Below are 16,854 nucleotides of genomic sequence, written 5' to 3' on the forward strand. Positions count from 1 at the left end.
TATATAAAAACTTTTTGGCAATAAAATTTATGATAAATTTCACTTTTACTCAAATAAACTAATAAAATTTTTTTTTTCAAGGCCCCACCGCCCGCAGCCATCGAATTTATTCTAAAAATCCGTGAAGTGATATCCATAGCGAAGCATAAATTGACAGCGAAACGTTTCATACCGACACTTACTAAAATTCCCGAAGAAGACGGTACCAATTCAGATAAATGCAGTACTTCAAATAAACGCGCGGCTTCATCAATCCAAAGTTCGGTAACAAAATCACGGAAATCACAAAAATGTACTGGTTGTCCCGGTTGTCTAGATACTCGACACATATCTAACAATAATAATCATAATAGTAGTAATAATTTACCATTACTGAATTTACCTGATGACAATTTACGTCCAGTCGCTGGTGACAGCCGCGTACGTGCGTGGTTAGAGGACATTAAACCGCCATCACAGTCGCGGCGTAAATCATTTGACTCAAATAACAATAATCATAGTCATTATAATCACAATAGTTACAATAAGAACCAATTGCTGCACGACAACACGCGTGTGTTTACCCGTAGCTTAGAATATTTAAATGACATACCGAGGCACAATACCAGCAACAGAAATTCATTAGCGACATGGAAAGACCCGCCAATGCTGCGAACTTTTCAAAATATTGCGCTCAGTGAATGTGATGATGACCAAAATAGCCAGCACAGTATATCAAAACGTTCAACAAAATCAATGTTCGAAGACACTAATTACGATCGGTACTGTCGCACACGCAAATGCACTCTATTTGACAAGAAAATAAAAACAATAAACGAAGTTGACAATACGATAAACGACAAAGTTAGAAAAGCTATTGAAAATTCATTCATAAAACAAATGGAAGAAAATGCAGCAATGGAGAGTCAAATTGAGCTGAACAAAATAAATAATGAAAGGCGTTTTTCACCTGACGGTAGTTCTGAAAAAACTCATTTCGAGTCGTTTAATTCGTACAATAAATCATCAGATAATGTAGACAAATGTTCGGTTAATTCGTCATCATTATCACCATCTACGGTCCAATTATTGCCGGATATGATCAACGAACTCCCAAATTCAAAATTACAAGCTAAAAAAATAATGGACGCTGTCATTAAAGAAATGGTTGATGTTAAATTGGACAATCATAACAATAAATTGGAACGAAAGTTTTTGGATATCGATTATGAAGTCGATAGTCTTGAGAGAACTCAAAAACGTCAATTAGAATCAAATTTATTGAATAAACAGTTGAAATTAAATGGCGATAATAATTTTAAGAAACAAAATAATGATAATAATGATGATAAGGATAATAATAATAATAATAGTAATAATAATAATAATAACAACAATAATAATAATAATAATAATAATAACGATAAAAAAAATAATAATAATGATAATGAGGTAAAACGTAAAAATTATTACAATAATTTACCCGAGTTGATATCACGCAATGAAGGCTACTCATTAGTAAGTGAAGTTTATGTCAATGACGGCTATGCCAGTCCAGCAAATAGCGATGACTCTGGACCGGAAATAAGTTATGAGCCCGAACAACCAGGACATTTAACAATAAAAGTTCAAGATTCACCGGACAATTATGTTAAATATGACGAATCTGAGTACGAACCTGATACATTGGATCGTAAGCCAATGAAATTAAAAATAAACGGCGACGTTATTTATGATAACAAAGAAATAAACAATGAAATTTATGTCGATTCACTGGAACGTCCCTCCCAAATTTTGCTACGTAGCAAAGGAAGTTTTCGGGACGAGTCTAATTTAGATAATAATAATAATAGTAGTAATTGTAACAGCAGTAATTCATTGAATCGTGGATACGGAAGTCTAAGAGAAATTTATGAAGCTAGACTGCGTTTGGCTGTTGACGATAATTTAGTTAATACTAGTTCATTGAATGGCCAGAATTCGTGTAAAAATAAGAAGTATTTAACCCCGGATTTGAGACAAGCGAGAAGACAGCGCAAGCAAAATCAACCGGATGTTGTACCCCTGCCGCCTGAAGAAGTGACGCAGGCAAAATCATTAGAGATAGTTTGCAATAGTGGTAAGAAATTAACAGATTGTTCAAAAAACGTTTTGGACAGGAGTTTAACTGATACGGGTAACCCTACGGCCAGTGGATGTTCTCCTGTCGTAAATAATGACAATTACGTAGGGACGAAAGATAAGTACCGGCGTGATTTAGCAAGAGGATTGGGAGTGAAGAAGAATTTTAAAAATTTTACGGGTAAAGTTGAGGATAGCGGTTATTTAAGCAGTACAGACAGTAATGGATCTAATAAACAATTGTTGAAGTATGAGTTCGGCAGCGTCTCAGAGACGGATGAAAACGAGTCAATTTGTGACGGCGCCGAGAGTGAAAGTGGCGCTGAAAGTGTCGACACTGACAGTGTTTTCTTTGGGAATTTTCGTAAATTGAATAGTAATCAGTGTAAAAGTTATGACTCGGGGGTTGATTTCACAAACTGTACTAAGAGTAATAATTTTTCTATCAATGAAATTGAAGGGCATAATTTTAATAATAGTGATAGTGAAAATGAAAGTTTTGTAACTGTTTTACCTCACGGAGGTAGAAATAGTTTAGTACTTTAAGTTGTTTATTATTAAGGTCATTTGTAGTTAAGAAAAATATCAAACTATCAAATACTGAAATTTTTTAAATATCATCGGCTACAAAAAAAATAATTCAATTTTTAAGCTTTGAAAGAAAAGGCGGCAAAATGGGCTTCCAGAAATTTTTTGAAAAATTGTACATAGGGGAAACATAGACACTAAGGGGTAATTAGGGCCATGCAAAATTCATTACGAAAAATTTTGACAACTTGTCAAATGTACGAATTAATTTCTAATAAAATTAAATAAGAGCCCGCGTATTTTTAAATAAATTTAATTAATTAATGATTATAAATTGACTTTAAATAGTGGGATCAAGTTTCGAAATTTTGCTCCTAGACTACTTTGATGACTTTTTTTTTTAGTTAATTTTTTTTCTTAATAGTTCAGAAAAAAAATTTATTTACAAGTTCGTTAACCGGGTACTAATTTATTAAAATATTTAATTGAATAAATATTAAACTTTAAGTTAATTAATAATTTAATTTTAATAATTAGACACTTGAAAAATGTCTTAAGGCCGACGGTGCAATAATTAGAATAATTAATATATTTATGTTGTAATAAATTAATTTAAAATGACTGTTCTAGTCTCTATTTTTGTAAATAATGAGTTGATAATTGATACTTGTTATATAAAATAATATATATTTTGTTAAGCATTTAAAAAAAAGTAAAAGATATCTTGCCGAAAAGGTATTAGATTTTTTTTTTAAATATTACTGTGAATTTAATAGACTTAAATGAGTGTGAATGTAGCAGACATCAGATAAATTTGAAATTATAAATAAATAGAGTAAATAATTTAAAAAATATTATTTATAAAAAATGCACTTATTAATTTTTAAATTTTTAAATGCGCATTTTTCAAAAATTTTATCTTATTAATTATTTACTCTATTTATTAATAATTTCAAATTTGTCTGATGTCTGCTACATTCACACTCGTGACTTAAATGATGACTAGACTGGGATTTAAAAAGTTAATTACGTTATTAATTTTTATGTTTGATAATTTAATTAATTTATTCGCAATAATTTTTTTAAATAATTATAGTATAGAAAATTTTATAATTTATTACGCATCGTTACTCGTTTTATTTATAAATCAATAAATATAAGACTTTTGTTTTTTTATTAATTAATTTTTTTATAAACAAAAGCGCACGCTTGCACGTACCTGCCAAAAGTTTATTGTTTCCTTTAATTAATGTTATGTTTAATCTAATTATGTTTTTTATATTTTGAAAATTATTATTATTATTTACTGTACTTAATATTTATTTTATACGTAAGAATTAATATTTTTTTAAATTTATGTTTCAATAAAAACAACAAAATAATTGTTGTGTTTATTGGATATTGGGATTGAGAAATTATAAATAATTTAAATAATTTCTCTCCTATATGCTGGGTTAAATGGTGATGGTTTAAAAAATTTTAATGTAAATTTTATAGAATGAATTTTAATAAACCTGTGTTATAATTAATTATTTTTTGATTATTTCCCTACTATGCCTCCCTACTATTTTACTTCGGTTTGATTAAAAAAAAAAAGTTATTTATTTAAGACAAAAAAAAATTAACTCACGTTTTCAGGTGACTCATGTCCGTACTCTTCATTAGTTTTGGATCGAAAAATCTCTTATAGAAAAATTTTAAACGAAAATTTATGTTCTCAATTATGAATTATTTATAGTCTAATTAGTATTCATTTTTTTTTATTAATTGTTTAATCCTCAGAATCGTTAAGTTTTTTCTACCGTTACGATACTGAAAGTAGCGAACATCCGACAATTTTTTTCTTTTTAAATAAATATTTAATATAAATTCCTAATTATTAATGATCCTGAAGTTAGCAGACAATTAATAATTTGTGGATCTGTTTTCCAACAAATAAATTAAAAAAAAAAGGAAAACTAAAAATATGCACACGTAGAAAATTTAAAAAACTATGAGTGCAATTATTTAAAATAATTTTTTTTTTTATAATTTACCGTTTCTATAAAGATCCAAAAATTATCAGGCGTCAGCATAATTTCAGTATCACAATTATTAAAAAAAAAAAATTTGAAAATGTACAACTAAATTATTTGTATGAGTTAAAAAAAAAAAAAAATAAAAATAAAAATATGCACATGTAGAAAATTAAAAAAACTATAGGTGCAATTTCTTGAAATTTTTTTTTTTTTATAATTTATCGTTTCTAAAAGAATCCAAAAATTATTAGACGTCGACTAATTTTAGTATCATTCATTTAAAAATTTAAAAAACCCGATATTGTCTACTCTCACCACCATTGACCGTAAATAATCTCCACGATTTTGATTTCAATTTAAAAAAAAAATTTACTTTACACACACACTCACTGAATTTAAATAAACACTTTTACTATGTAATAAAACTCGCGCACTAACAAAAAAGAAACTTTTAAAAAATGACTCAAACTAATGGAGGTTATAAGTAACACTTTACACTTTTCACTTTCACTGCACTTAACACTTCATTTTAATCACAATTTAACTTTATTTATCATAAAAACATTTGAAATTAATTATTTATCTACTTAATAACACTAATTAAGTGAACTACGCATTTATTTTATTCACACAACTACGGAACTGTAATCGCGAGCGTCGAGCGTTTGAAACTAAAATGGACGCGCATGCGCGAGATTCAAAAAGAAGACACCAGCGCCAGGCGTTCATGGCGGACAAACTTAGCACTACTGTTAACAATATATATACAACTACTTTTTAATGAATTTACTTTCATATACATATTTATAATTATGATAAAAAAAATATGACCGAAACCATTAATTTATTCAAATAATTTAATGAACGTTTGAAATTAATTTAGAATAATTTAAATATGAAAATTAAGGAAACAATCAAAATATTTTAAAAAACTTTTCAGACACTAGAACTTTGTCCATAATATGAATGATATATAATTTACTTTTATAATTTTAGTAAAGAAACTTGGAGATAAAATAAATCCCGCATCTTTTTTAAATTCAAAAATTTAAAAAATTTTAATTTTAAATTTTTATTCAAACAATTTTCAAAATGAAGTTATTTTTTGTTACTGTAATTTATATTTTTAAAAAAATTCTACTCGAATAACTTTTAAAAACAAACATTAAATTTAATTCTATTGATTTATAATTCAATAAATTAATAATTTCTACAACTTTATGTTTATTTTAAAATAAAATGAATACCTTCGAAATGAATTTAATCTAGAAAACGTCCCAAGCTCGCAGTCCAAGATGTCCTGATTCCTCATCAACTGCAACTAAGAAAAATTTCCTTTGTCTCAACTATCAGCCGCCATATTGCCTACTACTGATACTTTCATTATTTCAAAACATTTCCGCAAGATGGCAGCATCCGGTCATTTTCAAATTTGCAAGCAACTGAGCAAAGGAAATATCTAACAAGCAATCGTGTGATATTATTTTTATATTTAAAAACAATTAATTATGGCATTTACATTATGGACATTATTTGAAGCGACACTTTTATGTTTGAATGCCGTTTGTGTTCTCCATGAAGAAAGATTTTTAAATAAAAGTAAGTTTTGTTATTTATTAGACTCCAAGTTCTCATTTCAAATTATCTCGACTTCTGCAAGAAATCATTAACCTCAAATATGACACGTCAAATATATTTTTATATGAGAGAATGTAGCAGACAATTGTCAATTTTTTAAATTATTGAATAAGTAAATAAAATGTAGAGTAAAAATTTGAAATGCGCTTTTAAATATTTGAAAACTCAGTAAAACTCGAATTTTTTTTGTCGTTATTTTAATTGAGTAATTTAGGGTCTATTTTTCAAACCGGATTTATTTTTTATCAGTATTCCTGGCATGTCTACATATTATTAATGTATCGATGTACTAGCAATATTAATTTAAATATTAAATAAAAAACTGGCCCTTATTTATTCAAAACTTATAAATTGTTTTGAGTGTGAATGTAGCAGACATCAGACAACTTTAAAATTATAAATAAATAAAGTAAATTATTAAAATAAAATTTTTAAAAAACGCGCATTTAAAAAATTTCAAAATCAATAAGTGCATTTTTTAAAAATATTATTTTTAAAATTATTTACTCAATTATTTTATTTTCAAATTCGTCTGACGTCTGCTACATTCACACTCATAAATTGTTTCATGTTTACCGTTCAAAAAAAAATTAATTCCAAAAAAGTTCGACTTGCAGAAGTTTCAAACTTGAGACACATTAGTACTACTACAATTTACCCTGGTTCTAAAAAAATTCTAAAGCTTCTAATTTGGAACTTTATTTTGTTTTTTGATTCTTATAAGACTATTGGTTCCTAATGGAAGCTTATTTCGAAACAAGAATCAAATGTAGCAAAAATATGTTTTAAAAATTTTCTTTTTTTATTCAAGTTTCGCTCATATAAAATCCTAGAGAAACTTTTTTTTTTTTAATATCAAAATTACAAGTTCCACTCGAAGTTCTTATCTGTCTCAAGTTTAAAAGTTCCACATGTCGAAATTTTATGGAATTTTTTATCACGAGAATACATCCCACTCATCTTACATTTTATTTATTTATTTCAAAATTTAAAAATTGCTAATTGTCAGGTACATTCACACCCATTATTTTCATTATGATTTTGAATAAATTATTTATTTTATGGAGTAACGCAATATTGTTTAGTTGAACAATAAGTTATAGATCGTTTTTCTCCATTATTTATCGTTAGTTAATAATATGCTTTGTGTTAGTTCTTTGAAAACAAACTTATTGTTATTTAAATTCATACTGCATTTTTTTCCTCATAAAAAAATAAATAAGTTTATTTTTTTTTAAATTATTTTACTTAACCAGTTAATTAAAGATTACAAAACTACAGTTTATTATTTTAATATTAAATTTTTAAATAATATTCTGAGAAAATAGAGCGATAATTATTTATAATGCAGGCAGTTATGTCAGTATGTTAATTAAAATTATTATTATTTTGTTTTAAAATTACAGAAGATTTAAAAAAAAAAAAATAGTTTTTATATATTTTTTTAATGAAATAAATTAAATATAATATTTGCAGTTGGCTGGGGAGCACAACAAGACATAAGAGGCTTTGGAGAACCGCCGACAATTAAATCTCAAATGCTTAATCTTATAAGATCCATCCGAACTGTTGCAAGAAGTAAGTTTTTTTTTTTTTTAATAAATTATTAATCATATATCTTTTTAATTAGTGACAATTGATTAGTGTTAATTTTTTATGATCCTGGTTACTAGACAATTATCAATTGTTTGATTCTTTCTAACAAATCAATTACAAAAAAAAAATTTTAAAAAAATATGCACATGTAGAAAATTTAAAAAACTATCGGTGGAATTTTTTCAAATATTTTTTTTCTCTATAATTTATTTTTTTAGATAAATTTCAAAAATTATTAGACGTCGGTTAATTTCAGTATCATAATTTTTTTTTTTTCAATTCATTTACTTTTTTTTTTAAAATAATAATTTATATTCCCAACTATTTATTCGAAAATTTAAATTTCTACAATTAAATCCTAAATTATTAATCACTTAAATAATTGTCATTAATTAATTATTGTAATTAATTTTAAAAAAATTAATAATAATAATTTATTTACAGTTCCATTAATATTTCTCAACATATTAGTGATGATCTTTAAATTAGTGGCTGGATAAATGGTCGTTACTCAATGCAACATGTAAATAAATCGATAAAAAAAAATCACAAATGAAAATAAATTTTTTATTTAATTTTATATTAAAATTAAATTAAATAAATAAAATATTAAGAGAGAAAAAAATAAAAACAATAACGGAAGTTGAATAATATAAAGAGATTCCATAATTATTGTCCAATACTTTCTCCACAAATTTTTATTTATGTTGTTTGTTTTTTTTTATGGACAAAAGAGTAATATCCTGTATCCTGTGTTGCGTATTGTTGCTGTTACTCGAATGGATAATTACTAAATGCCGAGTTAAGATTTTTCTCCAAGACAACTAACAAAAGAGCTGATTAATTTTATCGTAAGCTTTCATACTTTTTTTTCACTCTATTATTTATCTCAATTAATTTACATTTATATTTTTTAACTATTTTTTCCTCTTATTTCACGCATTTATTCGGTACCGCGAGTTACAAAATGATAAATATTAAATTAAAATTTTTTTTTTTAGTAATTAACACAGTTCTTAAATTCGTAATGTTATTTAATAATTTATTTAACAACTTTAATTATTTTCTCATTATTATAATAGTGATGGCCATAATTATTATTATTATGCCTGTTATATTACAAATTATACATATATATTGCAAAATTATTCTCTTCATCAACTATCTCACGTTTTCTTGCTACGAATACTTTCCCCAATAAATTTGCATATTTATCTTATATTATACATTATTATATTACTTATAAATTTTTAAGAATCAATTATTGGTAATCATAGATGATAGAAATCATTTATTATTTATTAAAAAATTATTTAATGCCTTTTATTGCTTTTAAAGTTATATATACATCTATATATACCCCAGTAGTTATCTTAGTCAAGATCTTTAAATCACAGTATACATGGATATAATATTTCGCTGTTTTCTCCTTGACTTGCTCAAGATTTGCTCCAGAATTGATCAATATTCCCACTAGGGCCACAGATTAGGCTATAATTTCCCACTAAATTTCTTTCGTTTTTTCTGCTTATGAGTAAAATTATCTATGCACAAAAAAAATCAACCTTTTGTTACAGCTCTTAATTAAAAATCTAAAAGTTCACCCAAATTTTTTTTTATACCATAAAAGCAGTGAAAAAATTGATTACATGTCTAAATATCACAATCAAAATATCACGTAAAAAAATATCATACAATAAATTATCACACGTCTAATTATCATTTGCTAAAATATCGCAATAATTCAATATCATATGAAAAAATATTATATTTATTAACATAAAGAATACTAGACATCGAATATCTGTATGTACACGATTTTATTTCATGCATGATATTACTACGCTGTTAAATTCTGGCGCACAATATTCTGATAAATGATAATTAGACGTCAGATGTTATCTTATATGATATTTTTTTGTGATATTTTGGAATCGATATTTTTCGTGTGAAAATATGACTGATATTTAGACGTGTCACCAAAAAAATGATTGCATTATTATATTTAGGGTAGAGGTACCATTTGTGGCCACTGCTCCATTTTTGGACATTTAATACTTTATTTTGATTAATGAAAAAGCATAAAAAAAAATAACCATTTTGATAGTGTGATAAAAGTATCTTTAAATATCCCGTGTAACAAAAATTGTTGAAAAAAGGTTAAAAAAGTATTAACTATTCTAATCTTCAAAACTTGACACAATGACGAACTTTTTTTGAACGATTTTCAAACTTCTAAAAATGCACAGAAAAAAAATAATTGACTTCACATTACAAATTAACATTTTTCAGTGAAAAATACGTTCAGAAAAAACGGATTTCAAACTATTTCTGAACATTTTTCGTTTCATCATATCGTAATAATATTAGGACATTTATTGATTTTTCCCTTGAATTTTCCAAAGTTTAAAAAACGTTCAAAAAAAGTTCGTCGTTGTGTCACGTTTTGAAATTTGGAATAGTCAACACTTTTTTAACCTTTTTTTAACATTTTCTTTTACACGGGATAGTTAAAAAATTAATTATATTATTGTGTCCTTTAAAAATTATTTTATTTAAGGGGTACACGGAAAAAAGCAGTTGAAAAATTACAGTAAAAATACAGTAAAAATAGGCCTTCCGGGCAAAAATCTTTAAACATTAAAGCTTAAACTGTAATTTTAGAAATTTGTTATAGTAATAAAATTAATACAATTTTAAACAGAAAATTTTACAGTTTAAATCGACAATATCGAGTTTGAAACTGTAATATTTGTTATTTCTGTAAAATTTACTGATAAAAAATGTAATTTTTACAGTTTCAGACTCTGAGCGCTTTACTACTTTACGAAAATGTAATTTTTCAACTGCTCTTTTTTCCGTGTAACGGTAACCGATTTTCAATTAAATTCACGGACGAACACTGGAAACCTAAAATCGAGAGTCTTTAGCGTTTTTTAAAACCTTAATAACAGAGGGCTAGAAATTTCGTATTTTCAAAAATTCTAATTCTTCTCCGAAAAAAATTGTTTTAAAATTCTCGTTTACTCTACGAGTGCAACAAAGATCGTCCCGTTTATTTTTCTGAGTGTGAGCAAGAGATCCAGTAGCGTATCCCCTCAAACTTTTCAAGTGTCCAAAAGTGGCCAAAAACGGTACTTCTACCCTATTGCTTTTGATAATCAAAAAAAAATTTTCTTACAGAGAAAAAAAGATTTTCTTGTCCCGATAATTATTTTTAGTCATCTTCTCATTTTTTTAAATGACATATTTTCAAAAAAACAAATTAATTGACAACGAATATGGATCAAACTTGAATTAGAAAAAAAATTCTTGTATCATGATAATTATAAACATCCGGTGAAAATAATTCAAAGCGTCATAATATTTACAAATTATATCAGATCTTCATAAAAATAATATTCAAATACCAAACCAGATTATTAATAATCAAATCCGTAGATAATCGGCTTGTATTATTTTACACAGGATTATAACGTCATATAATTAATCAGCTGTAAAGTAATCAAAAAACTTTATTGTCATGAAAACAATAAAGTCAAAAAATTGGTTACACGTAAGACCATTCAAACAATCAAATCTATTAAAGTCTATTCAAGAAATTCTTCAATAAAAAAATACCAAAACTTTCAACAATGAAAAACTCGAGCGTATTTATCTACAATAACAATTTTAATTGGCTATTATTATTGTAAACAAAGCAAAATCCATTTCATTCACGTAAAATTATGTAACACAGCATTACAAATTGCTCAATAACCCGCGTTAAAATCCATTACAACGTTCGATTAACATTAAACTACTGCGTATTTGTACATAAATCTAATCTAATCCCAATCTTTCATACGGTGCCGCAACTAGATAACCGCAGACATAACATCCGCGTGACAGAATATCCGGAAGACCCAAATCCTGGTTATTTTTGTCGCGGATATTTTTCGTGGATTACATTCTATACAAAAATTGATACGTTTGTGGTGATGGTGGCACGTAAGACACCATTTTTTATGTTAAATTGACATGTGTACACTCTAGTATCTGTCGATAACTGGTCTATTAAATCGTAGATATTCACGTCATTAATTAATGTGTAATTTCCCATGAGTGCGAATGTAGCAGACATTAGACAAAATTAAAATTAATAATAAATAGAGTAAATAATTAATAAAATAAAATTTAAAAAAAATGCGCATTTAAAAAATTTTGAAATTAATAAGTGCATTTTTTATAAATATTGTTTTTTTTAATTATTTATCTGCTTATTTATAATTTTAATTTTGTCTGATGTTTGCTACATTCACACTCGTAATTTCCCACGTCAATTTACCAACTTCTTAATCTTTACCGGATTATGGATTCAATCGACACCAAATACTGTACTAAATTTTCGGAGTGAATGCGGAGCAGATGACTGTTTATTTATTTAATCTCGGAATGAAATTCACTCCGAACGGGATTATGATCCTGAAGTTAACAGGCAATCCAAAATTTTTGAATTTTATTTTTTAACAATTTAATAAAAAAAAAAAAGAAACTAAAAATATGCACATGTAGAAAATTTAAAAAACTATAGGTGCAATTTGTTTAAATATTTTTTTTTCTTAAATTTATCGTTTTTAACAAAATTCAAAAATTATTAGACGTCAGCTAATTTCAGTATCATACGGGAGTTTATTTTGATATCAAAACTCCGAATCGTAGTGGATGCGGATTTAAATAAAAACCACATTACTCCGAAATCACTCCTCTAAAAAAACAAACTCCCTATTTACTCCGTATGCGGAGTAATTTTTTTTTAACTCCGAAATACGAGTGAATTCTAATTTAAATAATATCTGTAATCACTCCGAATTCACTCCCGATTTTTTACAGTATGCAAGATCACACTGAAAAAAATAAATATTCGTCCCAAATAAATAAATTTATTTGTGGCCTTTTTTGAATATTTCTTAATGACAAATAAATATGACAGTTGATTCAAATAATTATTCAATTTTACTGAAATATATCATTTATTTGTGGCAAAGGTATTAAATTTGTGAGGAATAACGAAAAATTTGTCGATACCATACATACATTTGAAGCACATATTTATCATAATCATTGCTTTACTCCAAATAAATCACTTATTTTACGCAATTAAAATACTCAAATATATTATATTTATATTTTTCTCACAATTAAATATTTATTTCGCCATATCCAAATATACAATATCTTTAGTTCAAATAAATCTTTTTTTCAGTGTAGGTTTCATCCTATAAATCCATTTCATTCACGTAAAGTTATGCAACTGCATTAAAAATTTCTCAATAACCCTCGTTTAAACTCATTACAACGTTCGATTAATATTAAAACCCAGATATTTGTACATAAATCTAATCTCATCCCAATCCTTCATACGCACAACTCAGCTCTTGCGGAATTAGCTCATCAGCATAAACTAAAAAAAAAAAAAATCAGTACACCGTTAATGTAAAAACGACAATCGTGATTGGCATCAGACATCGGACATTAAACATAAAACATAAAACTCGTCGACGTTTTATAAAACAAACCAGAAAAAGTCGAGCACTGTACGCTTGTATGTAATAGTTACGCACGTTCTAGTTCTCGTTAATTGCTTTTTCATTTAGGTAATAAACGCAAGACGTTCTACTAACATTCGAGGACATCCATGTCCATAATTATTATTTCTCATCTTAAATTAATTGCAAATCACAGCATCAATTTTTAAATTTATTTACATAAATATTTATCGTATCAAAAAAATAATCTACATTCTATTTTATCGTCAGTCTTCTGCCCGAGATATTAAAAGTCACCTCGTCATCATTTACTTTCGAATATCTTTAACCGGATTTCACAATTTATAAGATCCTTCCTTCCTTGTTGGGTCAAATCTCAGGTCTACTGTGCATCTCTCGATTCTATCAGCTCACTCATATATTTTTATTGTTATTATTATCATCATTATTTAAACTTAAAGCTTTTAAAAAGTATCATCATCGTGAGTAGCAAAAATAAAAAAAATACACGACCAAAGTCCTGGCCGCTGGCTCTTCCAGTGAAAGGTGAAAGGCATCGGGTTTTTAAAAATAATAATAAAAAAATCTAATAAATAAAATAAAATGAAACTTAATATTAAAATTATTAATAAAGGTAATTAATAAATGATTTAAAAATATGACGTTTTTTTTAACGGTGGCGAGATTTTTTTTTATTTTTTTGTTTTCTACAAAAAAGCCTTTATACAAGTACAAAATGCATGAGTAATACAATATAAAATTGTGTGTATGTTTTTTTTATTTTTAAAAGCAATTGCCGTCATGTGTATTTTTTTTTTTTTTTTTAAACAAAAATAAAAAAAGCAAATGAAGAATAAAATGCCCGATTCGACATTTGCTTTTTATACTTAAGTTGTTTTCCGCGAATCACGATCTCGTGAACAAGATCGAGAACTTGGACAACTCAGATGTACTTCCTGTGTTACGTCACGTGTTAAATACGTTTTTTATTTTTCCCACGCAGTGAAATCTTGTATCGCGTTCGCTGATGTAGGAAGTCCTGGAATGGCTGGATCTGTTTCTGATACACGTTTCAGTTCAATTGCTTTTTATAAAAAATTACTGTTACTATTATTGTTATTACTTTATTTTTAATAATCACAATAATAATAACAGTAACGATAGTGTGTGTGTGTGTGTAAATATATTTACAAATGTACGGTATTTTTTTAAAATTAAAAATCTAAAAAAAATCCGTACGAATCACGATCATCCTCCTCTCAAACTTCTACTCTAGCTCTTAATAATAAATTTATGATAAAAATTTTTTTTTGCTGGTAAATTTAAATTCAAAAACGCACTTTCGTTCGACGGTACTCCTCAGAATTTATAAAAAAAAAAAAAAAAAGTAAAGCGTAAATTTTTTGTGTATTTTATAACAAATCCGACGCGTCAGAGTGTTTAGTAATCCAGTGAGAGAATTTTTAATGATAACAGAACATATATTTAATGAAACTACGATTTTTCATGAAATACATTTTCAAAAAATGGAGAACGCCCGCGTCCATGACTGGATTAAGTCGGATTTAATTAAAAATACAATAAGAAGAGAAGTTAATTTCGTTTAAAATGGAGCGCCGTAGCTGCCACTAGGCCTGCTGGGGGCTCCGTAACTACCCGAGGGTCCGCTGGGGTATCCGCCGAATCCGCCGCTGGATCCCTGGCTGACTTGGTTGAACTGGGCAACCTGGATCGCCTGTCTGATGCCCTCGAGATCGATGCCGACGACGCGGCTTGAGTAGGACGGGACTCCGTAACTGGAGCTCGGTGCACCGTAGCTTGAACTGGGAGCGCCGTAACTGGAGCTAGGTGCGCCGTAGCTGCTGCTTGGTGCGTAGCCCGATCCTCCGAATCCACCGGATTGCGATGCCTGGGATTCTTCTTTCAGGAGAATCTGTCTTATTTGTTCCAAAAGCGCGCCATCAACGCTGGCACCCTCGCTAGTCTGGCCACCGGATGATACTTGTTGGTATCCACCGCCTCCACCAGAGTATCCACCACCTCCAGAGTATCCGCCACCTCCAGAGTATCCACCGCCTCCAGAGTATCCACCACCTCCAGAGTATCCACCGCCACTTGAGTATCCACCGCCACTAGAGTATCCACCACCACCACCTCCGGAGTGTCCACCACCACCACTTGGTCTATTGTAATTGTATCCAGACAATGGAGCTTCTGAGTAGGCTAGACCTACTAGTCCAATTAACACGCACTGTAATTTTTTAAAAAATATAAAACGTTTAGTTCAAAATTTTAAATTATGATTAAATGTTACGATAAATTAGTAATGAGCAAGTAGTTTAAAATTTTATTGCAAGTAATGAAGAGAAGAGAAAGATTATAATGATGGTGATGATGAAGATGATGACGGTACTTACAGCAAAAAGAGGATTCATGTTGACTGCTACGCCGATTCGGCTCTGTGTGACTTGGAAGAAGGTTCACCTGTGTCCTTTATACCCGTGAGGTCGAGAGGGATACGTGGATATACGTGGGGGTTTTTAGTAGAAGAAGAGACGGGGGCAGAGTGAGAGTAATTCCAAAGTTGGACTCTCTTTCTCTGTTATATACCATTTCCAGTGAGTTACACATCACCCAGTAGATTATTCACTCGACTGTTACTCTCCTTACTCTTACTCTTACTTGCATCCACGTACATTTACTTACTAACTGCTCTGCTTCTTCATCTTCTTATTTTCCTCTCAGAACTTTGTTACTTTACTTGATATCTGGGGCTTAAGGCAACTCGCCGTTGAGATTTTAAAGTAAAGGGGCCGGTTGCGAAATGTTCTTCTGCTCTCGGCGTATCTTCCTACGAGCACTTGTTATTCCCAGATGTCCTAGACCTAGACTTATGCACAACAGCTAATTTACAGCCTCTTCTTCTCCTTCTTCTTCAGCGGCTTCGTGTACTCGCTCATTTACTTACTAAATTTTTAGTAAATAATTACAAATGCTTCCAAAGCACTATTTAGTACCTTGGCTTTTACCGACACTAGACGAACGTGAGGACTTTGTTGCAATGCAAGTCTTTATACGTATTATGTAAAGTTATTGCTACCAACTGGCCTCAATTTTAAAACTTACGTGTTTTCTAAACATATAAGAGATGTCTCTTGACATAAATATTTTATTAATAAATTCTTTGACGGAAATTATCATTTTTATTTTTTAAATTTTAATATGCACTCAATTTTTTTTTTTCTGATTTGTGGATAATTTAAACCCACGGGAAACTATAATTTATTTTTAGACATAAAAAATATTTCCGCTTGTAAGTTTCGGTAAAAAAAAATTTTCGCGTTATTTATTTATCGGTCTATGGTATTTTTGGGTCATGGGCGCTGGTAAATTGGAGCAATCGAGAAATATTCCTTTCATTATTGGACGGCTTCTTTGTCGTGTCC

General features: G+C 28.3%; 3 protein-coding genes across 4 annotated transcripts in view; 2 read left to right on the plus strand and 1 right to left on the minus strand.

Annotated features, from left to right (window-relative positions):
• Window positions 1–3,450, plus strand: part of LOC130672334 (homeobox protein 2) — a 30,964-nt gene extending 27,514 nt beyond the window's left edge. For both annotated transcript variants that reach the window (XM_057476864.1, XM_057476865.1), the window contains exon 8: window positions 82–3,450. In XM_057476864.1, the coding sequence (XP_057332847.1) occupies window positions 82–2,646 (2,565 nt within the window). In that variant the 3' untranslated portion in view covers window positions 2,647–3,450. The remainder of the gene's footprint in view (window positions 1–81) is intronic.
• Window positions 3,451–6,076: 2,626 nt separating this feature from the next.
• On the plus strand, window positions 6,077–8,555 carry LOC130671172 (immediate early response 3-interacting protein 1). Its single transcript, XM_057474897.1, has 3 exons — window positions 6,077–6,245; window positions 7,761–7,862; window positions 8,325–8,555. Exons 1-3 carry the CDS (start codon window positions 6,155–6,157, stop codon window positions 8,378–8,380), a joined length of 249 nt encoding a protein of 82 aa, XP_057330880.1. The 5' UTR covers window positions 6,077–6,154; the 3' UTR covers window positions 8,381–8,555.
• Window positions 8,556–14,214: 5,659 nt separating this feature from the next.
• Window positions 14,215–15,977, minus strand: LOC130671868 (loricrin). Its single transcript, XM_057475978.1, has 2 exons — window positions 15,826–15,977; window positions 14,215–15,659 (listed from the first exon to the last, which is right to left on the minus strand). Exons 1-2 carry the CDS (start codon window positions 15,841–15,843, stop codon window positions 15,012–15,014), a joined length of 666 nt encoding a protein of 221 aa, XP_057331961.1. The 5' UTR covers window positions 15,844–15,977; the 3' UTR covers window positions 14,215–15,011.
• Between the last annotated feature and the right edge of the window lie 877 nt (window positions 15,978–16,854).

This window comes from Microplitis mediator, chromosome 7 (assembly GCF_029852145.1).
Source record: "Microplitis mediator isolate UGA2020A chromosome 7, iyMicMedi2.1, whole genome shotgun sequence".
NCBI classification, from domain to species: Eukaryota; Metazoa; Arthropoda; class Insecta; order Hymenoptera; family Braconidae; genus Microplitis; species Microplitis mediator.